The sequence below is a fragment of the Lagopus leucura genome, unplaced genomic scaffold (assembly GCF_019238085.1).
Source record: "Lagopus leucura isolate 7727_CA_CO unplaced genomic scaffold, USGS_WTPT01 Super-Scaffold_100022, whole genome shotgun sequence".
NCBI classification, from domain to species: domain Eukaryota; kingdom Metazoa; phylum Chordata; class Aves; order Galliformes; family Phasianidae; genus Lagopus; species Lagopus leucura.
Genome location: NW_024962275.1, coordinates 5673488 through 5700815, shown reverse-complemented (window position 1 = coordinate 5700815; position 27328 = coordinate 5673488). Strand labels below are relative to the sequence as shown.

Genomic DNA, 27328 nt, shown 5'->3' with positions numbered 1-27328 from the left:
TCCCCTCTCCCTGTTTGTTTGATCCCTCCCACAAGCCCTTCCTGTGCCTGCATTCACACTGCCCGTGCCTTCTGCGGCCACGCCACAGCCTTACCTCTGAAGGAGGCATTGATCTAAATATACCCAGTGTCCAAAGCAAATGCTCTGTTCCCAGTGCCGTGTGGTTCCGGTGGCATCTCCTCCCCCCTGTAACTGTTCTTATTTTGGCTAATTAAATTAGAACTGCCACTTTTTTTTTTTAATTATTATTATTTATTTAATTTCATTGCTGTGCCAATTTGCTGCAGTTTATTTAGTATTTTAAAGCAGCTTCCATTTAAATATGGAAAGGAAGGAAAATAAATCTGCTAAATATATTTCTCTTCAGCTCATATGTTGCAGCTTTTTGTCTTTTTGAAGAACGAGGTCTAATTTCTGGACCCAAATCCACTTGGCACTACTCTTGGCTTCAACAAACTGGGTTTCCTTTTGTTTTAAACTCATTCCCTTATCCCAGCTGCTGTGCTATGCTGATGCCTGTGTGCCAACAGGGCCCTTCTGCATCTGTTTGGATTGAAACTGCTCATCTGAGCAAAGTTGAGCACGTCCATCAATATTGGCATTGCTTTTGGTTTCATCTTTGCAAAGAGCTGTAGCACCCCTCCTGCTTTCCTCCTTGTCCCTTGCTCTGGGAAGCTGGGCCTTGATCTCCTTGGGTTAGCCTGGCTCGTTTAGGGGTGAGGGAGATGATTCAATACTCATTGGTTTTGGAAGAGGTGGGAAAGAGCAGTAGGCTGCAATGTGTAGTCAACAGCATGCGTTTCTTTCTCGATTCTACACATTTCTTTGCAAAGTTATAGGTTGTTTTTTTTTTTTTTAAATAAAATGCTTAAACTTGGCTAGAAAGTGTTTCTGAACAAAGAATGCATGTCTGAAAAACATGCAAGAAACAGCTGGGAGAAAAAAATAGCTGAGAAAATAGAAATTTGATGTGGTTTCTGACAAGCGTGTGAGAGCCTGTTGTCCCCAGAGTCACAGAGCTGCTCAGGGTGGGCTGGGGGAGCACTCAGGGTTTGCTGTGCAGAGCTCTGTGCAGGTTTGTGGATGTGTGTGATTTGGCTGCTTGCTTCTGGACAGGTTCCCTGGAGGAAAGCAGGCCGTGAGGATGCTGCTTATTTACCCCACTCCTAACGTGGCTTATTTCAGATCCCTTGGTGTTCTATTGTTGTTACTTAAAGCTTTGTCTGTTATAGCAAGAAAGTGAAATGCAGATGTTTCAGAGCAAAGGTATGAATAAAATCTTGTGCCTATAGAAACTGGGAGATGCAAAACCACAGCCCCTGCGTGCAAGCATGGCTCAGCCAAAGGCACATATTGAAGAGAAAAGTCCTCAGCACGCATGGTAACAGAAGACATCATGTATGCAGGAGGTCTGGTTTATGGGGGCAAAGCATAGCTTTTGGCTGCATTCTGGGGTCACTTTTTTGAGTGAAACCCTCTTTGCTGAGTCAGACCAGTGGGTCCTGGAGCTGTGTGCTGTGAGCATGAAAGCGTTCCTCTCCAGGTTCAGGGACGCGGGTCGGCGGCTCTGTTCATTTCGGGGGGGCACCCGAGGCCGGTGCCTACAATCAGACGGACAGGCTTTGGTTCTGCCGCTCCTCGAGCGCCTGTGGGGGACGTGGGGAGAGCCTCGGAGGCACTCAGCTGCGATGCTGAGCTCCGTGCCCGCTCCCCGCAGCTCCTTCCCCGCCGGGGAGCCCCGGTGCCCCCATCCTCCCGTGCGGTACGGCGGCGCTGAACCTGCCCCTCGGAGGCTGGATCTGTGCTCATTAGCTGATGTTTGCTGAAACCGGATACCTGGGGCACCCCAGCCAGCGAGCGGAGTCCCCTGGCTGCAGCTATTTAAAAGGACGAGGGCAGCCTTACGGTTTCCACCTCTTTCACATCCATGTCCCTCCCAGCGCCCGTTCCCAACCCAGCTCCTCTCCTGGATTCCCGCAGCATCAATGATCCTCGAGCGGAGCGACCCGCGGGGAACCTGCTGGTGTGCACACCGGGAAAGGATTACCTGCTGAATTCGGGGGGACCCAGGCTTTGTGGGGACCCCTGAGCCTGGCAGGCACCCACTGGCTTCCAGCACAGGAGAAACCCTGAGGCTGAAGGGGAAGGAAACAGGAAAGGGCCTGAGGTGTTTTGGTTTGGTTTTGCTCCTTTTGCTTTTTTTTTTTTTTTTCTTTTTTTTTTTTAATTATTATTATTACTTTAATAATTTTTTTTAAGAAGTAGACGTTGTTGTAAGCTGCTGGGACAAATGAATGCCAATGAAGGTGGGGCTGCAAGGAGACGTTGCACAGCCTCTCTCCTCGCTGCAAAGTAAGTGCCCAAAGAAGAGCTGCTGTGTGAGAGGCAGGGCTGGGGGAGCCTGGGTGTGGGGGGAGGCAGGAGCCAGCGCTGCCCACGGAGCCGAGGGTTTGCTCTGTCCTGGTGTTCTGTTCATAGCACCCAGGGCTTGGGGTGTCCCGGCTTGTTGGAAAAGGAGGGAGCAAAAGGATGTGAGTTTTACCCATGCTGGCCAGCACTGAGTCCCCTCTCATGGCACAGCTGCCTGAGTGACTTGGGATCTGATTTGCTCTGATGGATTTTGTCTAAAAGATCTCATTCCCCACCTCCCTGCCTTCTGGGATTCTGTCACATGGTGGTGGGAGTAGAGGGGTGCAGGGGTCCCCCTTCCTCCCCATGGCAGCAGCGCAATGCAAGGAAGGACGTGGGGGGTCCTGCATATCTGAGCCCCTCTGTGCGCTCCCATCCTCCCCCCCATCCCGAGCCCCACACCAGCAGAAGCCACATTGGGTACCTTGTAATGTGGGGCCCAGCTGTGCCGGTGCTGTAGGTCTGAGCTGCTTTGGACGCAGGGTTTGCAGCCCCGCAGCGATCTCCATCAGCAGCCTTCCCCACACTGGGACCTTTCTCCACGGAGTCTTCCTCTCTCACTCCTCACAGCCCGGAAAGGATCCTCGGTTCCTCCTCTGCAGCTCTTCTGGCCGAAGAGTTTCTTTTTATTATTTATTTACGTTGTATTACTTTCTGCAAATGCTTCGGTGTTACAGAGGAGGGCAGCAGAGAGAGGCAGCGGGGACATCCTTAAATAATTTTCATTTCTCAAAATCTGCCTTTTCCTCTTCTCTCTAAGTCCAGAGGAGAGATCCTTGGGGGGGTGGGAGGCACATCTGCACTGCAAATAAAAATAACTATCGCAACCACCAACCCAACCACCACCAACAACAACAAAAAGTTACAGCTAAGAAAAAAATAACACTAATCAAGGATTTTGGAAACCAGAAGTAACAGAAATTGTGCTATTAATAAGGAGGAGGAAAAAAAAAAAAAAGAGAGAGAGGCAAGAAATCCAGCGACCATGGGCCAGCGTGGCTTCCTAGCATGTACTTTCTGTTCTCTCTCCTTTTTCCCAAGGTAATTGCAGTCTGCCGAGAGGGAGTTAAATGGGATTAAAAGATCTGTGTAAGCAAAAGGACCCAGAAGAGAAGGAGGAAGGAGTGAGCCGTCCGGGCCAGGGGGTGTCTTTGACACAGCTGAGCCCCTTAGAGAGGCAGAGAGCTGAGCTCCCGGGAAGGATGTACCCACAAACCGGCCTGTTCCCCTTTTTCTGATGGATTGCTGCAAAAATTGCCCGAAAGAGACAATGCACTAAACGTGATGGAGCCGGAATCAGAGCCGGTCTCCAGACTCAGAGCTACAGCAGCAGGCAGGGGGTGAGTACAAAGTGCTGCTTCTGCCGGCGCTGGGGAAGGGCATCCCGGGTGGGGACGGGGTCCCGGGGGTGCCGGGAGGGTTCCGGAGGGGAGAGCGTGCCTGCAGGGAGCCCCGCACGCTGGGGCGGCTGGGGTTGGGGTGGGGGAAGACATTCCTTCTGCCAGGGGATGATGTGAAAACTCCTGGGCTGGAGAGGAGAATGGGTTGGGAAGCAGGGAGGCCACGCTGGAGCCGGAGCAGGAGGGTGGGAATGGGGCTGGGGTGTGCAGCCGGGGGTGAGAGCGCGGCGGTGGGGAGCGGAGTGAGGGGGGGGGCACGGCACTGGGATGGCAGGGGGACCCCCAGTTCTTCGCACCGGGGGAAAGGGCTCCCAGACCAGAGACTGATCCGCAGGGAGGGCACGGGAATCACAGCCGCATCGAGATGCCGGAGAGGGCGATTCCACCTCCCTGCAGTGCCCCCAGCACCTCCGCCCCGGGTGGGCACGGGGAGGGTCCCAACCCCACGCAGGAGCAGGACGGAAGCGCCACCACCCAGCCCTGCACCGCGGGATGGGGGGCACCGGTACCTGGAGAGCAGTATTGTGGTCCTCCAAAAAGTGGGAGAGCTATGGGGAGGGCTGAGGCACGTTCCGAGAGGCAGACGGGTGCGTGGTGGCATGTTCTTCATGTGCTCGCCGCACACGCGCGCGCACAAAGGTCTCTGTCTATGTGTATCCACGTATAGCTAAAAAATCACAGCCCGCAGCCTGTCTGTCCTCCTTTTCATGTAGACAGGAGCAGCTTTTGTCATTTTCATCGTTGAATTTGTTGCTGTTGTTGTTGTTGTTGTTGTTGTTCTCCTGAGGCCGAGCAAAGGGTTAATCCCTCTGGTTGCGTTGTCGGATGTAATGATGATTTACCGACACTCCCTTGGAAGGACTGGGATTCTTCTGCCTGGCAGTTTGAAAAAGTTGTGTACAGGATCGCTGCACTTCTGCCAGAGCCGGATGGGTGCAAGATGGGGGAAAAGGACGGGTGGGGGGCTGGGGGCACCCCGAGGGTCACCCCTCTGCCTGCAGCCACCCCACGTGCGGTGCCGGAGCCGGGACGAATGTGCAGCTCCCTTTGTAGGCTGGACGCACGCTCTGCCTGCAGTGTGTCTGTGTGTGTAGGGTTCCGCGTGTGATCCCAGCCGCTCCCACAGCCTGCACTCAGCTCTCCTGGAGCAGCGTGTGTATGTGTTTATAGTGTATTTCAGTGCTGTAGAGTGGGTGTTTTTTGCCCAGACGTGGCTGTGGCACATCAGGAGATGCTGTAGCTGTACCATCTCCCGCTTGCACCTTTTAAACACTGTTACAACCAGAGTGCAGCGCCTGCCTGGGTCCGAGCAAGTGTGGCTGTCTGTCAAAAATGGAGAAGGCCGAAGGGGAGCAGGGGATGAGGAGTGCTGCAGAGGACCGAGAGCAGCACAGCCATTCAGTGGGGTGTTCAGAGGGCCACAATGCTGGGGGGATCCTTGGAGGTGCCTTCGTGCTGCGCTGTGAGCGGGACGGAGGGGTTAGCTGTGGTCACGCTGCAGGTGTGGGCAGGGAGATCCTGCTCGGGTGCCAGCACTGTGCTGATGCTGGGTTAGGGGCTGGGCACCAGCAGGACTGTGCGTGCGAGTGGGCTGGGTCTGCACCACGGAGCAGTGCCATAGGAAACGTGCTCTGTGGGCTCGTGGTAACTCTGGACATGAGAGCCTTTTGTTCCCAGGGTCTGCTCTGGGTTACATACCTTGCCAGCGTGCTGCTGATCCGTTCCTTCCTCGGCAGAGGTCGCTTGCTGCTCTTACATTATCTCCCGATGGGCTTTTCGGTGCTGGGATTCAACTTGCTTGGCGCAGCGGTGCTGTGCATCCTGCCATTCCCCTGCTGGCTCTTCCTGTCAAGGCCTTCAGTCTCAGCAACACTCCCGGAACCCTCTGGTGCCTTCGCATGAAGCGCTGGGTCCCCACGTGTCCCTGGGGCTCCACATGTCCCAGCAGTCCTCTGGCATCCCCATCGTTGGGCTCGTGGCTGGGAGCTGAGTGTGTGTTCAACACCACTTGTGCTCTACCCCCCAGCCCCTTCTAGTCCCAGCGCTGTGTGCTGCCCACGTTTCAAGGGGACAAGGTGCATCTGCAGGCAGGACAAGCAATTTGGGACAAATTACAGCAACACTGGGCACGTTCAGCAGCAGGAAGGTCAATGGGACGTGCAGCAAAGAGAAGGTGGTTGCACAGCCTTGTGGAGACGTGTCCTGGAATGGTTAGGGTTAGGGTCACAGCATCACGACCAAGGCATTGGCTGAGGTCCTGAAGCTGGTCACTCCCCTGCTGCCACTCTGATACAGCTTCCAGCCTCATCCTATCTGTACTGCTTCAAACCTGCACTCATTGAGGTTGCATTAAAGACCAGGGGACTCCCAGGCCTTGCAGTAAGGGGTTGGATGAAATCTTTAAACAGTGAGAGAACAGAGATTTTTTTTTCTCTGCCACTTTGCTGGGTGCATGAGGGGAAGGTGGATGTGAAGTGCAAATGGAAACAATGGGGAATTATATGCTCTGCCATTTGTATACCATATGCTCTGCCAAATCCCGTTCACAACATGAAGGAATGCAAAGGTGTTTGTTGGAAGGACTAAAAAAAGGAGTTGGATGACAGATCACACTTAGCACTTCTGCTCCAGTTACTAGCTGAGGACACAAAGGGAAGGACTGCAGTGAGTGTTGTCACATCATTCAGCAGCAAAGCCAACAACTCAGACAGGGCTGGTGAGCAAAGAGGAGACGAAGGAGCGTGTTGTCAGTAAGATCCCCTATTGTAGGAAGTTGCTGGGAGGCATCTGGAAGGGTGTCTGAGTCATCACAGCCTCATCGGCCTGTCTGTCCTTCATCCCCAAAGTGAGGAAGCAGGCTGTCAGCAGCAGGAGCTCAGAGAAGCTCTGGGGCTGGGCTGTGCAATGAATATGCAAGCTCTGGTTCCCAAGAAGAAGCGTGGGGTCTGGGAGCTCGAATCCCACCAGCCCTTCATCTGCGGGTATCAGCATAAACCCTTGCAGGAGAAGGAGTAGGGTCAGTCACACCAATGCTCCATCACTCTTCTTGATCCTTCATCTTTGTGGCTAGGCATGCAATGAGTTTGTAGTTGCAGCTGAGGTTATATAGAACTGTACCCAGGAGCAGCGGGTTGGATGAAATTGTTTTGTGAACTTGGTACTGGATATTTTGGGGAGCTGGTTGTGTTGTACATATATATATATATGAATGTATGTATATATATTTAACGTTGAAAAAAAAAACCAAAACAACCCACAGAACCATGCAGGGTCAAAACAGGGACATCCACATAACGATAGGTTCCCATCCCTCTCTCTCAGAGGAACACTGTCCTTTCCAGAAGTCCTGGAAAGACAGCAGCAGTTTGTGCAAAGGGCAATAGTCACACCAAATGAGATTTCCACCTCCAACAGCTGGGAGTGGGGTTCATTCCATGGGGCAGTTTGGAGCCTCCGTACGTAAGCTGTGATTCCTGTTTCCTGTTGGCTGCAGAACTGCCTGGAAGTCGTATTAAAAGTCACCTCCACTCACATGCATCAGATCTTAAGTGACACATAAATGATCTCTTTTTAAGAATTATTATTTGATCTACAGTTGGAAACGCGGATTTGCCTTTCTTGAAAAGCAGTTTGCAGCACCCAGCTGGCCTTCTGATCTATTGAACAGAAATAAATACACCTGGATAGGAGAGAGTGGGAGGAATTGTTTTTCCAATCTCAACATTGCAGTTCCCAAAACATTTTGCACTGTAAATGAGTGCAAAAAGGTAATAAATAAATAAATAAAAATGCTGCTTTGGTCCTTTGTAATATGTTTTGTTTCAGTTTTGACACATTGTTTAAGCAAAAAGGGGCATCTGGGATGATGCAGTCACCTCCTGACATCCTGCAGCCCTGACGTGAGTGGTCCTACACCTTCTGATTGCTTTTTGTAGGAACTCCTCATCGTGTTTGTTCTGCTGCTACCTGCATGCCCACCCCCTCACTGTGGAATGCTGAAGTCACTGCCATAGGCTGAGATGTGCCACTGTTGGCCTTTGTACTTCTCAGTCCTTCTCTTGTTGTGTACTCTCAACGCTGTGTTGTTCTCACAGGCTCATCATTGGCATCTGCCAAAAGTAATGCAGTCAGTAGCTTCAGTTTGCTGTAAAGGGAGCTTGTGTCTCCGCTGGAAAACCTTTAGGGTTCGTGTGATTTTAGGTCATTGGTGTTTAAGGGCATTTCTTCACCTGGTAGCTACAGCGGCGGGATCCTCATTTGGGTATTCAAAGGCCCTGTGCTATGAAAGAAATGAATTACTTTAGTGGGTGCCTCTTGCTGGAGTCTCTGTGGAAATTGCTGGTGGTGGCAAGAGGCAGAGATGAAGGCAAGGTGGGTTCAATAGCTCTATATAAGGAGAAAAGCCTTCACTATTACTACTCAAGCTGCTTATGCAATCCTGTCGCTGCGGAGTTGTAACGGAAAAAGAGCTTGCTTTATAAAATCCTGCAATAATTAACAGCCCCATCAGTCACAGGTCTGCCATTTGGAAGCTGCCTGTGCTTTTTCCATTAAGTTGGTAAATTTTGCCAAAGTGTTTTTCTTCAGTGCTTTGGCACTCGGCCCTGCTCTCAGCTCGTACAGCGCGCGGGGTCCAGGAGCGGGGCTGGGGCCAGCTGGATCCCGTGCCTTCGTCTCCTTTATGGCCCCGTCGCTGTCACCAGAATGGAATTATGTGCTGGATTTTCCCTGAGGCTCGTTCCCCTCACCGTGTTGGTCAACAGGAATTTTGGAAGCAGATTTGGGTTGTGAAGGTGCTCCTGCACCCCTCCGAAACCTGTGCGTTGTGTGCCCAAGTGTTTGCACAGAGCAGTACAAATCAGATCCTCACCAGAGCATAGGTGTTCTTAATGCCCAGGGCTCCTCCTGATAACCTTGTGTTGGTCATCCCTTCCCCTCGCCTTCCCACCAAGCAGTTTAGCCCAGTTGGTGGCACCCAACAAAACCTTTGCTCCACACACGTGTGGGAATGGCATCCACATCCCGATGCTCCATTGGTCCTTAGGAGGCGAGCACAGAAGTGCAAGTCTTCCTATGATGTAGATTTTGGCTTCATTTCAGTCATAAAAAGGTTTCAGCTAGAGGTGGCCATGAGGAGTCATCGTATTCCCTTTGCCTTCCTACTTCCCAGGCCTGCAGTACCAAGAGCTGCATCTTATGGGCTGCAGTGAGCAGAAAACAGCCCCATCTCCCCACTGGAGATCTCTGGAGTGCAGGGAAGCTTTCCTGGTTAGCATATAACTGGCTACAGGACTTGGTGAAAGGTTTTGCTGTTCCAAGCCGCTGTTCCTTCATGCATGAACTACAGCAGCCCCAGAGCTCCTGAAATGCGCAGCCTGGTGTCAGGGTAATGGAAACAGTACAAAAGTGATGTGATTTGTCTCATCTGTGGGGCTGCTCCAGTATTTTGTCCCTTCAAGCCTTAAAATATTAACTAAGTGGCTGGATTCCTGCATGGAGCTTTACATTCAAGGCCAGGTTTCCCCACTGATGCGTAAATCACTGCAGCTTCATTGGAGCTGTGAGAAAGGGTCTCCAGCAGTAGGTGAGGATCTGGCCTGGGGCAACGCATCGTCTCAGAGGATATTTTCCCGTGCTAAAGCCTGAGACTTGATGGCAGGAGAAGAGTGGTCTCTAATCCCCATTGATAAATGATTCCTCTCTGCCAAATCTCAGAGAGGAGCGAGCAGCACTTTGCCATTGCTCTGCATATCCCAGTGCTCGCGCTGGTTTGGCTGAGATGAAGAACAACCGGTGGACGTCCCGCACTCCTCTGGCTGAGGACTGTCTGTAGTTTACATTTTTGTCTCCGTTCCTCCAGCTGCCTAATGCCCTTGCTGATCAAGCTGCTAAATCTCAGCTCTCGAAGACGAGGGAATTCAATCTCCAAACTTTCCACTGACAGTTTTAAGTGAGCTTAACCAAGGAGTTTCCTATGTTCGTTGTTTGGCCACAAACCAGGGAAGCTGGCGGGGGATGGGGGGGGGGCTCAGATGTCTTTCTGCTAAAACTTTTCCTCTCTGCTGCTGTTTCAATGGCACTGTGATGCTTAAAGCTCAGCTAAGACAGAAAGCTTTGCCCAATCCCTTCTATTGAGCCCCCATTATCCCAGAACGTGGACACTGCCACCAGATGAGGATTCAGGAGAAGCCCATTCGCAGGGCTGAGTCTGGTACCAGTGTTGTAGAAACTCATCATTTTTTCTTCTCTTCCAATTTTAGGGGATTCTGCTTTGTCTGGACTGTGTTATGTTTTAGCTGGTTCCTGGGATTCACACAGGGAAACTCTGAAGGTAAATCACACTTTTTTCCCCTCTTCCTTTTTTAATCAAATTGAAAGCCGAGGGCTTTTATATAATTTTAGGGCCAAACATTTAATAATTCCAGAGCCCAGTGTGGAGAATTAAGTGCATTTATTGCTGATCATTGCAGTACTGATGATGTAGATGATGCAGTTAACAGCTGGCAAAGGAACCGGGTTTCTGCAGGTGATTACGTGCCCCACAGGACTCTCAGAAGTGCCTTTCTGCCTGGTGGAGCAACTGGGAATGAAGCACTTTGGTGTATCTAAAATATCATTGGCATCTACCTGCATTAGCTCGCACTTAACTACTTTTAGGAGGTGCCCCTTAAGACCAGGCCATTAAGGAATTAAGAGTCTCTGGCAAACGATTTTTTCTTTGACTTGGATGCAATCCAGTCGTGCCTGTGCAGATACATGGGATGCAGTGCATATAGAAATGATGAGAGTTCTGAAAGTAGGAGGTTGGCCATTAGAAAGAACTTCTCAGAAAGAGCAGTGAAGCAGTGGCACAGGCTGCCCAGGGGTAAAGGTACCATCCATGGTGGTATGCAAGGAAAGGGTGGGTGCGGTATTGAGGGATGTGGTTTGTGGGCAGTAGAGGTGGTAGGTGGATGGATGGACTGGATGATCTTAGAGGACCTTTCCAACCTTAATGATTCTATGAAAAGCAAATTTTAGGAGGAAGCATCCCACAGGGGGTGGTTGACAGGAGAATTTCTGTGTCTGCTTCAGCCCCTGTGCTGCAGGGAGAGCCTTGTATAGGGAGCGACCATATACCTTTACTCGTCTTCTCTAGGCATCCCTTCCTGGTGCTGCTGGAGACAGGACAAGAGTTTGGGCTGCAATAACCCCTGCAATGACAATTTAGCTTAGAGTCAACAAAAACAAACAAAAGAAATCCATATTTTACAGCTGATAGTGGTAACCGAGCATCTCTGCAACATCTGTTTGTCAGGGAGCCAGCTCCTAGAATAGCAGCACCTCTTCCACATGGATGTTTTACACGGGCGCATGCTGGAACCGAGCAGCTTCCTGCAACCAGGAGACAACAATAAGTGGACTAGCAGGTTCCAGGGCTCTCCTCTCAGTCTCCAAAGCATGAAGGAAAAATAGAAAGTTGGTCAGTGCTCAGCTGTAAGCCAGCCCACGGAGCACTTCTTACAGAAAAAATAAAATAAAATAACATCCCTGCCATCAGCATTTTTGAAAAATGTAATATTTTCCAAATTCTCCTTCAACGCAGAAGAGGTGAACATCTGGCTGAATTACTTAGTCAAGCAGTTTTCAGAGCAAGTTTTATGTCAGCTCATAAAGAGGCAGAACAAATACTGTCTCTTGGCGTCTCTCTTTCGAGTAGATTTTAATATGCTGTTTGGATCCATCTTTATCCATCCTTTTAGTCCCATGATAATTATGGGATGGTGTCATCTTTTTTAGTGTTGCCAACAATTCAAAGGAAACTATTCCACTTTGTCTTTGCTACATTACCTTTGTAGATGCCATCCCGTCTGAGATCATAGAATCATTAAGGTTGGAAAAGACCTCTAAGATCATCCAGCCCATCCATCCACCACTATGGCCCACTAAACCGTATCCCTCAGTACCACATCTACCTTTTCTTTGGAGGGTGCCCCCTCCACCACTCCCTGGCAGCCTGTGTCAATAAGGTGGTTCCCCTGTGATAAATCATTAAACATTTCTGCTCATTTTCCCAATAATTGGAGTCAGGCTCTTCTTCTGGGAACCAAAGTCTTCCAAGGAAGGAAGGCTGTAAGGGAACATTGGCCATTTGAGACTGTGTTATCGCTCAGGATTTTTGAATATGAGATTTACAAAATCAATTAGGAGCTTGTTCATGGATCTACATGAGGATGTGATTAAGCCAGTGCTGTGGGATATTGAAAAGACCACAGTTATTACTGTAAGGTGTAGAGATCCGCCTGCACAGTGGAAAATCAGGGAGCACAGAGGGTGGTTTTTTCCCTAAGCATTACAAATCCAAAAGATCATGAGGTTAGTGAGTTCATCTGATGTGCACTGACTAAGGCACTGGGCAGAACTTTTGGAAATGTAGAGCTTATCCTACCCAGTTTTAGCTGTGGGCATCTGATCTCAGCTGCTGGAATCTGGGAAGCTCCAAGTTATTTCTCTTCTGCATTTTGGCTTCCTTCCTGATAAAGACTTTTACATAGGTGAAAAAGGAGCAGGACAGCAATGAAAGCCTTTATCCCCTCTTTTGGACGCAGTTATGTGCTTGTGCAGGAACCTCTGTGCATCTCACTTAGAAAAGATTTTCCCTGTTGCTCAAGTGTTGCTGGAGGAATGCAGCAGTTAGGTTCAAGGCACCTGGGAGCAGGCAGCTCTCAGTGAACGGATTTTTTAAATAATGTGTTTTGATGGAAAAAGTCTACGGAGGAAAAAAAAAAAAAAAAAATAGCAAAAGAGGAAAAAATGCTTTGCTCAACTTGGAGCCATTTAAAGAAGCAAAAATTACCTTGCGTTTTGCATCAGCCGATGACATCCCATCATCCCTGGGGATGTGCCCCACCTGCCCAGGACGGCCGTGGTGTGCAGGAGTCTGGAGCTGAGTGCCTGGACCTGGGGCTGGAAAATCCACACCCGTGTCCTGCATGAGGTCTGCTTGATTCAGATTCTTTTGCGTAAGCATCAAGAATTTGGCTCTACCTTTGTGGGTTTTTAGGGAGAGGAGAGGTTGGATCGTGCTTTTTTTTTTTTTTTTTTGCTTTTTTTTTTTCCTTTTTCAGCAGCACTGTTTGAGGCAGTTGCTAAAAAGGCAGTTGGGTCGGTGTTGCAAACAGTAGCAGTGTGCTCTGAGCAGGGAAACATCCTTATGTCTCCACAGAGCAGCTACCGAGCAAATAGCACTCAGAGCGTGAAGTGTTTCTGCCCAGTGGAGACGCACCGCAGTCTGTCTCTAGGACAGAACCTAAAAATACACGCAGAAATTGGAAGCTGGTGTCTAGCTCCCAGTTTGAGCCGTGAACTTATTTCCTTAGGGCTGAATCCTGGTGTCTTTGAAGTCTGTGGCAGGGGTCCCACTGGAGTTTGCGAGAGCCAGGCTTTGGCCTTTACCATTTCATGGGCTCTGGAAATGATCCAGTTTGAAGACATGGCTGCCATTCCTCCCCTCGGTGCACAGACTCTACCTTTGCTGTGCTGATGGACAAACCCTGTAGAGCAATAGTGCAGAGAAACAGTGGGGGACCGAGGATTTCTCCCTAGTGTGGCAGAAGGACCGTTTTTAAGCCTGAGCTGTGCGCTACGTTATCCCCTCTGCATGGAGCGGGGAAATTTCCATCCCCTTGCTCATCTGACACGTCTTCTCCAGGATAGTCTCTGCTAGAAAATGAGTTCAGCTGCCTTGTAAAAGGGAGGTGGGAATAAAGCCATTCTCAGACAAAATAAATATTGATTGACTAGTTCTTATGTACAGAAATAGCCATTGTTTTTGCCAAAGTCAAGGAACGGAGGTTTTCTCACTATTCTCCTCCTTTCCTGGCCAGAGACATTACAGGCCTCAGACTGGCTTCAGTCTACATCCCCTCTGGCCAAAACTGAGGATCTCTTTCTAGTGCTGGTTCTCCAAATATTGAGAATTGTGCTGAATGTTTAATAGTTGAGGGTGAAGGCGGCCAAGTTCCAAAGCCCCTCTAGAAAAGCAGCTGGCTTTTTTCTTTGGACAACCTTTCATTTGCCTTTTATTTTCCTATGGGAAAGCTGTGATCCCATGGTGTTAACTGATGTGCATCCATGAGTGGCACTGCTGCATTTCCGATCATTTTGTTCTTACCTTGGGAGATCACGATTCAGATTAGGCAGCCCAGCAAGAAACTTGCCCAGGCTTTTTTCCCCACTTAAGGATGGAGTTAAATGGTCATCGAGTAACGGGCATTGCATTTGGGCAGGGAAGAGGGAAGGAAAAACAGTTGCTCTATTTTCTTTTCAACAGTAGTAACATCATGTTCGTTACTCTAGCCTTACATTTATGTGTCTTTACCATGCAGTTAACATCCCTTATTAGACTAAAAGTTGGAGTTGGAATAAGAGAACAGGCTTTTGAGCCCTTTTTTCAGGTCTGGGCACATTTATCTTTGCAGTTCTTCTCACATAGACCTGAGCATCTTCCCCAGTGAAGTAGTTCAGCTGAAGTTGCAGCCAGCTGGCTCCAGGCTGTGTTGCTGTTGCCTGCTAATCTGCTTTGGACTCCAGGCTGTGTGACTTCTGTTAGACTTCAGGGCGAAAACCAGAGGACTCTGCTTGCACGTCCTCTACAGGCTTCTCCCAGAGCCAGTGAACAGAGATGGATGCTGTGGACAGCAAGCATCCTGTCTTCTCTTGAGCAATGCACCCAGCAAATCCCACCTGTTCAATGGCAGTCACAGCTAGTTTTTCAGCTTTCCACAATCCAAGCCCGATCCCTCCAACTTACTGAAATAATGTAAGGCTGTAAGATGATCTGCTGGGAAAAAAGCACTGCTGTTGAGAACCTGAAGAAGTTCAGTGAAATGTAGGTGCAGTTTTTTCATGCTGGGAGGCACCTTTGCTTCCCAAAACTCTCCAGAGTCTCTAAGATCAAAAGCTGCTGCTTACTGATCTGTAGAAAGACAGATAGAAGGCTTTTGCTCCCTTTGACAGCTCTGTTCCTTGCCTTCTGGGGGTATAACATTTTGCAATGCTTGCTCAGCCTGTTGTTCAAATTCCTTTCCAGCTGTGTGGTCAGTGCGCAGAACTGCATCTCAGAGAAGTGGAATATTGGTGCTTGGTGGGAAATTGCCTTGCCGTGAGCTCAGCTCCCTCCAGAACATCTGGAGCTGGTCTCTGGTGGGACAGGACAGCTAGGCAGATCCGCCATGGAGCTGATGCATTTTGGCAATTGCCGATGACTGAGTTGAGCGTGCACTTGCTTTTCACTCTGTGTGCAGGAGAAAGAACTGTCTGTGCTCAGCTTTGATTACGCGGATATGCCTTTGTCAGAGGATGGCAGAGGTTTCTTCTGACCCGTTGCACTTTTGCATGGACTGGTTTGATAGCCATCTTACACGGATCCAGCCCTTGGGTTCCTCACCAACTCACATTTTCTTGTCGCTTCCCTTTCAGATGTGGATGTTCTTCAGAGGCTGGGCCTGGGAGGAAGAAGGCTGTCGAGCGGACTGTCCTTATCACATGCCATTCCTCAAGGGGTCATTCCTCTCAAATCAGGGGTTATCTTTACTCAGCGAGCACGCGTCGAAGCACCCATCAGCACCATCTTCCCTGCAGGCTCCAGCACTGACCTGCTCCTAGTACTGAGCCTGTGCTCCCACCGCATCAACAACGCTTTCCTCTTTGCAGTCAAGAGCAAAAAGAAAAAACTGCAGCTGGGGGTTCAGTTTGTGCCTGGGAAGATAATAGTGTACGTGGGCCACAAGCGCTCTGTATATTTTGATTACAATGTTCACGATGGCCAGTGGCACAATATGGCCATCAATATCCGTGGCCAGACAGTCACTTTATTTACTTCTTGTGGGAAGCACAGAGTACATGCGGATTTGCATTTTAAAAAGGATGAGGCATTGGATCCACATGGGTCTTTCCTCTTTGGGAAGATGAACCATCACTCCGTGCAGTTTGAAGGAGCCATCTGCCAGTTTGATATTTATCCTTCCGCCAAGGCAGCTCATCATTACTGTAAATACCTGAAAAAACATTGCAGGCAAGCAGACACTTACCGGCCAAACCTTCCCCCGCTCATCCCCATCTTGCCCAGGGATCCCAGTGCCTCCCCAGGTACTCCACAGCATATGGAGCCCTTGCTTCAGGGTCTGAAAAACTTGACCACTGCCACCCCATCCTTGGCGTTTGGCAGGGTCACCGCACCCCTCAAGACTCGGGGTTCAGGTGCTACAACTGCCTTGGTCTCACCGCAGCCGCCACTTCCAAGACAGTCAACCAAAGCCACAAAGGTTGCAGTGGCCCCTTCTCCCGCTCCATCGAGTCCTGGGACACAGCCACCCGCCCGTTCGCTGTCTCGGGGGACGGTGACAACCCTCAGGGTGTCTCGGCCAACTTCCAGCACGCACACGGAGAAAACTCCCCTGCCTGGTGCCAAAAATGCCCTGCCAGCAAGCCCGAGCCCTGCCACGACCAGCAGGAAAGAGACCAAGCAAGAGACCAAAAAGATCAACCAAAAATCAACCAGCAAGTCCTCTGAAGCACCCAGTACTGTAAAGCCTACCAGGAGGAGGACTGACAACACAACCAGCAGCGTCCACTTTGTCACCCTGAAGCAAACCCCACAGACCCCAACCGCCGGGCCCCTTCCAAAGAAGCACGTGTCACCCCCCACCAGGAAAGGGGATCCTGGCAACATCCCTCTGGTGTACACCAAGCCACCCCTGGGGGCTGCCCGTCCTGTCTCCAGAGCCCAGGCTCAGGCCTTCAACCTCACCACCCCAGCTGCGACCGATGGCTATCAGATCTTCGACCCCCTTGGGCCCACTCCGTTTCCATTTTTACTGGGATACCCAGGAGTGAAAGGAGACAGAGGACCTCAGGTAAGCTTGAGCACTTCGTGACTCTTTGTAGGTCCAGCTCAGCTGGGTTTGCATTTCCAGAAAAGCAAATATAGAGATGGATTTGGGATTTAAAACAAACAAACAAAAAACCTTTCTCTATTTGCATTGTGTAATGGCTTTTTGTTTGTTTGTTTTGTTTTTCATTTATTCCTTAAAACACCCAAAGAGTTTCCTCTATAAATTTAACTACAGCATTCCACGTGCTCTCAGGGTGTGTGTGTCTTGGCCATGGCGAGCGTACACACATTTTGTAATACTAAAAGCAGTCAGGCCATACTAATTATCTGCTAACATGTTTTTTTTTAATGTAAGAATGCAAACAGAATCTTTAATCTGGCCAACGTTCAGGAGGATTTGGTGTTCCAACCCAAGCCTTTTGCTGTAATATATATGTGAGAGAGGGGCTGTACATGTATAAGTTTCTCCCAGACGGAGATTTTGGTTGCCAAGTTCCAGCCTAGAGCAAATTTTTACAGCTGACTTCTTAAAATAGTGAAAGAAGGGTATACAATGGAAAATTTGAGACAAGCTCCAGGAACACAATCAACAGCACTTGTGACTGCAGATGTGCTGCGCGTTGTTGCAACCCCTAAAATGCAAGGGCTGTGTTTTGGTGAGCCCCCAATATTTTGCTCATCTTCACGTCCTGCCTCTCACTTTTCAAAGCAGTGTGTTGGGTTCTCTCTGGTAGTTTTGGGGGAGTTACTGAGGGGTGTGCTTTGTTCCGAGGTTCCCAGCTGTGGGAGAGGTGAAGGATGCCTGGCTGCACAGGCACATCCCTGCTGTAGTCATTGCGTTTGGAGATGTTTTGTAAAATCCCTGAGTAGGCAGAATGAGCTTCCGCAGATTTATCTGTGGGCAGTGTTTCACGGAGTAAAATTTCAGGCATAAATCCAAGAACAGAAGTTCAGCAATTGTGAACTTCTCTCAAAACACTCCTTACCTGCAATGGCTACATCTGTGTGGCCCGTGCTGAGCCCAGAGAAGTCTTAGACTGAACTGTGCTGAGGGTGACCAGGCTCCAAGTCCCCACATCCCCCTGCAATTTAAAGAGCGAATTATTGAACTGGAGTGGAAAATCCCTCTCAGCTTGTGAATCATAGCAAAGAAACTGATTCAGGCTGTGAGGACTGAGGGAAGAGATGGCGACATTTTTCCATCTGGTCCGAGAACTGTAGTCTTGAATTGAGGGAAAGGAGAACATCTTGAGGCTCTGCCTGGCCCCGTGCTCTCCAACTGCTGGAAACAAAGTCAGCACTTAGGGAGGAAAGGTTATGGCTGGAGCTGGCTGCTGTGACTCATCGGGGATCTCTGTACAATGGTTCCTTGAATGTCTCTGACGTGGGAACAGAAAAGGGAGAAAAGAACAGAATGGGGCTGACACACTGAGAAATGCAGCAGTCCAACAGCCAGACAAGTGTGTTCAGAGAGAGTGCTGATAAATGCTCTGTGCTTGAGTAATGGCCTGGCAGCATCCTGGTGCTCAGGCAGATGCTCTGGTGAGGTGAGGGCAGTTCTCTGGGCTGGTCACCGTGCTGCATGAGATGGCTGGGATGTGATGCGTGGAGCACAAAGCAGGGAGGGCAGGAGGGTTTGTTCCTTTGCCTGGCTGTGTTGCCTGACACAAGGTCTCTTCAAGATCCAATATCCCATAATGGGCAGAGAAGGATGTATGGAAAATCAAGGGGGAGCACCACGGCTAAGATGTATATGTAGAGACATTCTTGGGCTCTCCATCTTACCAAGAGAGGAGAAAGGACCATCCTTCATCCTGATCATCCCAAAATTAGGATGTGACTGACAGCTGGAGACGAGGCAGTGATGACTCAGGCGCTGTGGTCTGTGTGCTTTTTCTGAGCGGTACCAAAATAATTGTGGTGTAACCTCAGCCATGCAGAGGGGCCTCTTCCCCACAGCTGAGGGAAGCGTCTGCATGGTTAGAGGAGTGCAATCAGGAGGCTAAAGGGATGCACGTACCTCGAACCAAAAGACAGCACCGCCTGCGGGTTCATCTGTCCTAGAAGGCCACCACGGTGCTGCACAACAGGAAGCGCTGACACTGTCTCACATGCAGAGCATTAATGCTTCAGGAATGTTGGGTTTACTGCGAGGGAGGATAATATGCTCTTAAAAAAGAAAAATTGCTTGGGAACCATTAATAACCACAAGCATTTGGGATCTCTGCTATGAATTTCTTCTGGAGAGGAGGGGAAATAGCATAAAGAGCCCCCAAGTGCCATGCTAGGTCAGTACCTGGGCACTACTTGGGGCTGGCCAGCATCCTGCATGACCCCAGCACATGGCTGAGAGCAGCTAGGGCAGCCACAACAGGAAAATAATGTTTGATGTCGAGTTTGGGGGCCAGCATCTCAAGCCCTCTCAAGGATAGATGTTTGGAGTCTTTCAATGGATGGGGAAGTGTTGCTTGCTGGGGAGGGTGCAGGAACTGGGCTTTGCTGCAGGGCATAGAGTGCTGCAGTCCTTCACTTTCCCCATCAGCAGAGATGTGCTCTGTGCATGTCGTAGAATTCTAGCAAGGCCTTGCTGCTGCACAGCTGGGTTGCAGAGTGCCCAGGCGAGCGCGCTTATCATCCAGCCCTGCACACAGCAGCACCATCATCCAGTTTCTGTCTGGGTCGCTGGGTCCGAATGCTGGTGGCAGCAGCCCAGACAGAGGCGTGGCAAGGCTTTGGCAGGCAGCATCATTGCAAAGGCAGATGTTTCTGAGCCCATCCCAAGTCTAGACTGCTCCAGCTGCCATCTTCCACACGAGTGGTTTGTTTTGGAGTGCGGCTCCTTTCACAGGGAAGTGATCCTTGCCAATGAAATCAGCGTTCAGGAGAGAGAGAGGTGAATGGGAACACCGATCAGATATGAAGGGCCTATTTCCAGTCCTCCTTGTAGCAGAAAAGGCTCCTCCAGCTGACAGTCTATGATAAATTAAGAACACACAGTGCGTTTGAATGTCTCCTAATGAATGAGTCATGTTTTCTCTTGAAAGGAAGAAACAGCATGCTTTGTATAATACATGGGAAAAGTTTGAGCTTCACTCATGCCGTTGGATCAGAGTTTTTTGCTAATTTAACCAGAATTATCCTCAAAGGGAAAAAATCTTGTAGGCAAATGACTAAGCATCAGAGAGCTCTATTTGCATAAGATGTAGTTAATTTTGAAAAGTAGTTGAGAGTGTAATTGAGACAGATGTGCAGCACAGGATGCAGAGGTGTATCCTATAAATGCACATGTAGGTGTTTCATCAACCTCTAGGAACAGAAAGTGGGTGATGGAGTATGGGATCCCTTTATTTCTCCATGCCCCTTTAGGCTTCCTTGCAGGGTTGCTCAAGACTGACTTTCTCATGCAGAGACTGCTCCCGCCATGTCTGTGGAAAAGCTGTTTTCATCAAACTGCCATACTGATATTTGGCTGTGTATAATGCTGCCACACAATTTGGAATCCAGCTGTGGACAAAACTTCTCTGCAATAGTTGTTGTACAAACCCAGAATACACATCTGTCTCTCTTCCAGAAATCATGTTAGAGGAGTGGCTTTCTGCCAACATCTTGGTTTGTGCCAGAATTTCAAGGGTTCGGGTCTTCTCTCCTCCTCTGCACAGTGCTGGCAAGGGTAGAGAGATGCGGAGGGGCTGGTGTATCCTTTGGGATGAGTTCTTCTCATCTTCCATTCTCCTGAGCAGGGAGAATCTAATGCTGGTGCTGCCCCTCAAGTTGTTCAGTCCCTCCGTGCCACTGCTCTCTGGATGTGCAATACTAAATAATGGATTTGTGGCAGAGAGCAGGTGGAAGGAATGCACCTTGTCTTCCTCCAGGAGGAAAGCAGGGCAGGTTCTCTGTCTGCAGGGGTAAAAAACATCCTTGTTTACGGTGCTAGCATAGGAAAAAGCTTTTGAGGCATTTTCTGAAGTCACTTTTAAGGTGGCTTTCACCATGTGCATTAGCAATTGAGAGGGAATAACGTTCAGTCTTTCATCTCCTGTTTGCGTACAGCAGCATGCCCTCCTGTGACGTGCAGCCAGTTATGGGATGTTCAAGGGGCAGAGTGTGGGGGACACAAGTACAGTGGGGAGACCTTAAATCACAGGCATGTCCATCTATCAGTATGCACTAGAATGTGGCTGAATCATGTCCTGGGCAGCCATCAGCTATTTGCTGCTAGGCTGAGTCCCTGCCCCTGGGGGAGCAATTACAGAAATAGTTTGCAACCTGAGCGATATGAATTCGAAACCATTCAAAAGGAAGAGAATCATTTCCCACACCGCCAGCACCGATTCCTGAACCGATTACAATTCACTTGAAACCTTCCCCAAACAGGTTCAGCCTTGCTCAGGTTCTGAGATCTGAAGGCAGCTCTGCTCCCAGGGGTGTTGCTGCGGGCAGGGGAAGCTGTGGGGAGGGCCATGAATGTGGGAAAGGTGGAAGGATGAGCTGAGCTGATCTCAGCAGCAAGAGGAAGCGGTGAGATTTCGCTTGTCCTCAGGGTCCGATGTATTTCACTTTCAGACAACCTAGCTTAATTTTCCATGTGCAACTTGAAGCTCCAAAAGCTACAGAAAGCATCCTTTTTGCGCCGGCAAGTTTCCCAGCAGCAGCTTAGAATAAATCCTGTAATCATTTGGTGGGATCAGTCATCATCGCTAACGCTACCGTGGGAAACCCAGAAGGGTTAAACTTTCATGTGGCTGCCGTGAGCTGATCATGGAGCTGTTCGGGCTGGTTCACAGCTCTGCTGTTTGGCTCGAGAAGAGAGAGGATCTGCTTTTGCCATGTTACTCCTTGATCTCTGAGTTTGCTTGGTGTGATAACGGAGTGTGTGTGTGTTCTCCACCATCAGTTTGCAGTGAGGAGCAGGACAGAAGCCAGAGACAAGAGGCAAAGTGCTGGAGGAGGCTGTCAGCTCTGCCGGTCCCACAGGGCGTCCATGCAAGGAGAGGGCAGAAGTGATATCTTCCTCCAGCTGCCAGGAAGAGGAAACCTTCCTGCCCCTCGGAGCACTTCCCACTGCTCACAATGGGTTTCCCCAGGGATGCTCGAAGGGTTACAGCGGAAAGGTCCGCCCAGGCTCTGCGTGGTTTAACTCTTCCCTGCATCCCTGTGAGCAGGGTGAGCGGGGACATGCTCTGACGAGTGTAGAGACACTACAGGCATTAGAATCGTAGAATCATTGAGGTTGAAAAAGATCTGTAAGATCATCCAGTCCAGCCGTCCACCTACCACCAACGCTGCCCATACACCACATCCCTCAGTACCACACCTGCCCTTTCCTGAAGCACCTCCATGGGCAGCACCTCCACCTCTCCCTGGGCAGCCTGTGCCACTGCCCCTCTGCTCTTTCTGAGGAGAAATTCCTCGTGATACCCAACCTGCAGGCAGGCTCTAGAGGCGTGCTGCGCTGATGGATGTCTCTTTCTTCTCATGTCTCAGAGCTTTACGTTTGAAGTGGGACAGCATCCATCGTCTGTAAGTAGCTGGGCCCTGCTCCAGCCTTATTCTTCTCTGGCTGCCTCTGCGGATGTGCATTTTTCTCCGTGTGTATTTCAGCGCTGCTCTCTCCAGTTGTCTGACGTGGGCCTCTTGTCTGAAAGCCGGAGCTGGATGACACAGAGCCTTGTGCATGGGGCACAAGGCAGAAGAGGGATGAGTCACTGGGAAGGCACGGTGCACGTCCCATCCAACCCAGCTCTCAAAGAACCATGTGAGGAGCGGGAGCGTGGCCTCGTGTCATGTTTCACAGCAACTACACGTGTTCATCCAGCTACCTCTGTCATCCCCACCATGCTGTGTTTATTTATTTGTGGACGGGCCCTTGCCCTATGCACACTGACCACCATGTTGTGATGCCTTTTGGCTACTTGGATGGAGCCCTGGGCCTGGTGTGCTGGCTGGCAAACAGCTCACGGCAGGGGATGTGGTTGGAACTGGATGAGCTTTAAGGTCCTTCCCAACCCAAGCTGTTTTGTGATTCTATAGTTCTGCAATACTTATCCCTCAGTCACTTCATCCCTCTTGTTTTCATGAAAGCAAAAAAAAGGTTGAAGGAGAGGCAGTAAATTAAACCCAAGTGGTAGGGACTCCTGAGTTACATACTGTTTTTCTGTGTGCCTTTCCCTAACTCCATATCCCCACTCCAGTGCAGGTATTAACTCTCTCCTTTGTTTTTGTCGGCTCCAGTTTATTCTGAACAGTGCACATTTTTGGAGAACGTTTTTACTCATGGGGCCAAGTGCAATTGCAGCTGCTTAGCAGGAAGGTGGAGGAGGTCACCTCCTGTCTGGTACTTGAGAAACGTGGTTCTCAGGCAGTTGCATCTTCTCCTTTACATCTTCTTTTTGGGGTACGGGGGAATGGTTTCTGATGGACAAGAGGTTAAGGACTTGAATTAGTCTTTGGTAAGCTCCATTAAAACTCAGCTGTATCAGTTGCGTTGGGTGCATGTTTTGATAGTTATCTTCCTAACTAAAAGGGCACGAGGGTTTTTTTAAAATAAAAGTTTGGATTCTAGAGAGCAATTACTTAAGACTTAAAAAAAAGAAAAGAAAGAACAACTGTCTGTTGGCACAGCTGTATAATTGTGTTATGCACGGGAGCCTGGGCTGGAACAATGGCAGAATAAAATGACGTGTGTATTGCTAAAATGAGGGTCAGCTGTATCAGCTGTGAGTGTTGCTGATACAAGGACTGGTAGCACCGTGTTGGCCAGCAGCAAGCAGCTTGCAGAGGGCTCAGATCAAGTGATCCAGGCTGCAGAGAGTGGAAATCCCCAGGACAGGGAGCAGTGTTGGGTAGGAGCAGTGAACAGTGCAGCAGCAGAAGTGCAGCACTGTGCATCTCAGTGTGGAGAATTACCAATTCTGTGCTGTATAGACTCTTACACCTTTAAAGCAACCATTTCCTAGTTACCTGTACTGCTGATAGAAGTAGCTTCAGAAAGAAATGCTCTGATTCTTTTGATGTCCTATCAAATTAGTAGCATAGAGGGACCGGCCCTGGGCTTTGCTTACTCTCCTCCCAGGCTTTTTCCCACAGGGACAAGGTTTGGATGGATGTCTCTTATCAGAATGAGGTTCAGGCAAGTTTTCTCTGTCTGAAATCTTGGTATATAGTAATGTATAGCGTGCCTTGCTCACTGTGGTGCTAACATGTGGCTAGATGCTTCTGCAGATGTTGTTGTGCACAGCTTGCAGGCTTTTACAGCAATAGCAGAAGTTGAAGGGGAGTTCTGGGCACTTTGTTATAATTTGCCTGTGTTGCCTGGTTTATCCAAATGGGTCTCCTTGAAACACTCAGGAGAATCATCCTGAGTTTATTTTCTAGAGCAATCCATAACGTTTACTTTTATTTTCCTAGGGTCCACCAGGTCTGCCGGGCTTACCAGGACCACCAGGCAAGAGGGGTTCTCGAGTAAGTGCTTTAAGAACTTCTATTTCTCTCCATCTGTACCTATTGCCACCTGACCTTCTGCTCCAAGGGCTACTGTGTGGTCCTGTGGCTGGGCAGTGATTGCTTTCAGACCTACCAGTGGGGTCTGCCCTTCCTCCTTTCTCTCCTTCCCTGTTAAAGATTCCAGGAAGGCAACTTTTGGTGATCTGCAGCCTCTCCAAACTATGATTTTACAGCAGCAAAGGCTGGGGGAGAATGTTTTAAAATGGCTGTCAGAAGGATGAGCTCTGCCTGCCTCATTTTGTTTCCAGTAGGCAGCATGTCCTACTCATACAGTTAAGCACTGGCACCATTTTCATGGTTGCAAGGTGCTGTCCCACAAGGTACAGTTATGGAGCCTGGGTCCTGAGCACTGAGCTGATGTGGGTTGGGAATCAGCTGATATAGGAGTACGAGGCTGTACTTCTGGAATACCTGGATCCGTGATCCAGGCAGCATCCTGGCCTGGCAGCAGAGGGAGATTTGCTCAGACCTATTTGGCTAAAAGTCAATCCTGTGTAAAGTCTTTAAGGAACAGCCATGAGGCTGAGTGAGAAGACTGTGTGCTCATGGGGACACTTGTTATGGTCCTGGGGGGTAAATGAACTTTCCTTCTGTCATAGTAACAGGACCCACTGCAGCATGGGATGGATATCAGTAGACTTGAATACAGATTTGGGCCCCAAGGCATCAGAGAGCTTTAGGCTGCTGTGTTTTATGGACAAGATAATGTGTTCCACATCAGAGATGTTCTTTGGTGAAATACAACTGGCTATGCAGCTGCGATGCCTTCTGTGTACCAGTACCTAAGCAGAAACCACATCAGCACATTGCCTGGGCTTTGTCTTTATCAGCAGGTCCCTGTGAAGGCTGCAGGGCTGTTCTTACCCCAGCCCCAACCCCACGCGGCTGTTTGGTGTTACTTCTTGCAGTCCTGTGGTGTGCAAACCAGGCTCCACGTCTGGAGGCCCAGCTGTGTGAATGACCAACTTTTACCTCTACCTCCGAATTCCACTATCTGCCAAAACTGCAGTTTTCCTAGGAGAAAAAAAAACCATTGTGGAAAACCATGTCACAACTTGGCATTGCTCCCCATCCTATATTTAAGACAATCCCCTGAAAGACAATAAGCAACAGAGGATCTCTGAGTTCAGCCCCTGCCAGAGGTGCTGAGAATCAGCCCAGGGAAGAGTTCCCAGTTAGGAAGTGCTCACACAGCTGAGCCTGGCTTGGCTCAGGCTGCTGCATAGAGGCTGTGCTAATTTTGGGAGGGGGCAAGAGGGTCACCCTGTAAATGTCTGGCCTGGAGCACTGAAGACAGTACTGCTCTGTGCGTGAGTTGTTTTGACTTTGCAGCGTGTTTTTAGTATTTTTTTTTTTCTTGTGGTTCTTCAGGGTTTAAGGACTTAGCTGCAAGGAAGAGGACCTGCCAGAAACGAAGATAGGCTTAGGGGAATTCTTGCATCTTTTGCTCTTGTTGTGCATGAGTCACAAATGAGACATCAAAATAAATGTGCAGCATGGCTGAGGGTATGTTCTACCTCTGCTTCACTTGATCCTCCAGTAAAGCAGACTTGTTCTTGTACCATCCTGAGGGTAATCCATGGGGTGCCCCATAAGGTGTCCCCCAAGCATGGACTGCTGAGGGGAGGTGAGCATTGCATGCAGCTTTGCAGTGCTGGATGCTGGAGGAAAAGAAGGGTTTCTTCTTGTCACCAGTGCAGTTTATGGCTGACATGACTGTCCTTGTTGTAGCTTGCATAATTCCTACGTTATTAATGCTTGTACAATAACTTGGTTTATTTGTTAGCTGCAGCATTTGACTCATGACCTTCTGTAGCTGTGAAGCCCATGAAGTGGCTGTCTTGCTGATGTAGCACAGTATTTCCACTCCTTTGAATTCTGTATTCCCTCTGTTTTATTTCCCTTTCTCCCCCCGTGTTGGTCAGAGTTAAATGAAAGCTCAGATCAGCTTTTGCTTTGAGGGTGAGATTGTGGTCAGAGATGGTTTGTAAGGAAAGCTGACTGCTCCCATGAGTCTGTCTCCTTGTTTCCAGCAGATAAATATCTCTAGCCTCGCCTTACAGCCAGAAAGTTGCTCTTCTATGTAAGCAATTGCCCCCGATTTGCAGCAACAAATGCCAGTCTGTAAAGGTTTGAAAAAGGGTGTGGGACACAGTGCTCAAATGCAGTGCAGAGTAGAAGCCAGATGGATTCTAAGGTTTTCTAAAAAATGACATTTCCTTGATGTATAAGTTTACCCTATTCTAGGAGAGTGAAGTGAATGCTACACCCAGTCACTCTGCATCAGATACCCATGGAGACAGAATCACAGAATGGCCAGAATATTCGCATGCCCTTCTCTGCAGCCATAAGGAACACAGGGATTTACCAAATAAAAGTTGGGTGCTTCTCACTGTCGTGTAAGGGATCCCATGCTTCCTAATATCCAACCTGAACACACCCCCAGGTCTGCTTGAACTCAATATTCCCATTTAACACAGGTGAGCAAACTCAGGTGCTGGGGGCACATTTTCCCCAAGTGTGTTTTACCCCTGGCCACCCAACAGGCCGGAGGCAGAGTTTGGAGTGAAGCCACAAAGCCTGACATGCTGCCATTGCTCTTGTTTGACCTGTCAGATGGCTGCAGGAGAAATGCACTCACATGTGCTTCAGGATGCTCTTACCATGCTCCTGTGAACCTTGAAAGATTGCAAGGTCCCGGTGTGACACATCCCTGCGACATTTGGTCTGTGCTTGCAGAAAGTCTCCCTTGCCTTCAAAATGCACTGCTTCCCCCTGAAAGAAGCAAGGAGTCAGCCAGCTGTTCGGGTTCCCCGTACCCTCATTCCTCGAGGAAGACTTTCCCATTTCTGAAAAGGAGTGCTTAAAGAAACAGTTTGTTTGGTTTCACCTCAAATATTTCGCTCGTTTTTCAGCAAGCCAAAGGTCAGAGAGGGATCTGTAAGTCAGAGAAAAGGGAAAGCCCAAGGCGTAATGAGTCCTGAATGAGCAGCCGTTCCTCTGACTGAAGCTTTCTCACATTTAGCAGTTCTGAGGATATCTCCCCCCTTGTGAATGCTGAGGCAGTGAAGGCAGCTGTGCACAGTTGCACTTTTGTTGATTTGGGGGGGCTGTGAAGCAGCGTGCATAAAAGCACTTCTGT

General features: G+C 49.4%; 2 protein-coding genes across 3 annotated transcripts in view; one reads left to right on the top strand and one right to left on the bottom strand.

Moving 5' to 3' along the window:
* Positions 1 to 252: 252 nt before the first annotated feature.
* LOC122184349 lies at positions 253 to 3118 on the bottom strand. Its single transcript, XM_042879255.1, has 3 exons — positions 3061 to 3118; positions 2834 to 2972; positions 253 to 2135 (listed from the first exon to the last, which is right to left on the bottom strand). The coding sequence occupies exons 1-3, from the start codon at positions 3116 to 3118 to the stop codon at positions 1370 to 1372; spliced, it is 963 nt and encodes a 320-aa protein (XP_042735189.1). The 3' UTR covers positions 253 to 1369.
* The window catches only part of LOC122184131 (collagen alpha-1(XXVII) chain-like), a 127920-nt gene continuing 102778 nt past the window's right edge, over positions 2187 to 27328 (top strand). For both annotated transcript variants that reach the window (XM_042878785.1, XM_042878786.1), the window contains exons 1-5: positions 2187 to 2352; positions 3451 to 3749; positions 10070 to 10140; positions 15270 to 16705; positions 24091 to 24144. In XM_042878785.1, coding sequence (XP_042734719.1) covers positions 3694 to 3749; positions 10070 to 10140; positions 15270 to 16705; positions 24091 to 24144 — 1617 coding nt within the window. In that variant the 5' untranslated portion in view covers positions 2187 to 2352; positions 3451 to 3693. The remainder of the gene's footprint in view (positions 2353 to 3450; positions 3750 to 10069; positions 10141 to 15269; positions 16706 to 24090; positions 24145 to 27328) is intronic.

What these genes read in the sequence shown, in the direction of transcription:
- LOC122184349 (XM_042879255.1), bottom strand. Translation starts at nt 3,118, where the DNA reads ATGTCCCCGCTGCCTCTCTCTGCTGCCCTCCTCTGTAACACCGAAGCA. An exon ending in CACCGAAGCATTTGCAGAAA is followed by an intron (nt 2,973 to 3,060) that starts GTAATACAACGT and finishes CCGGGCTGTGAG; the next exon opens with GAGTGAGAGAGGAAGACTCC. An exon ending in GCTGGGCCCCACATTACAAG is followed by an intron (nt 2,136 to 2,833) that starts GTACCCAATGTG and finishes CTTCCCCTTCAG; the next exon opens with CCTCAGGGTTTCTCCTGTGC.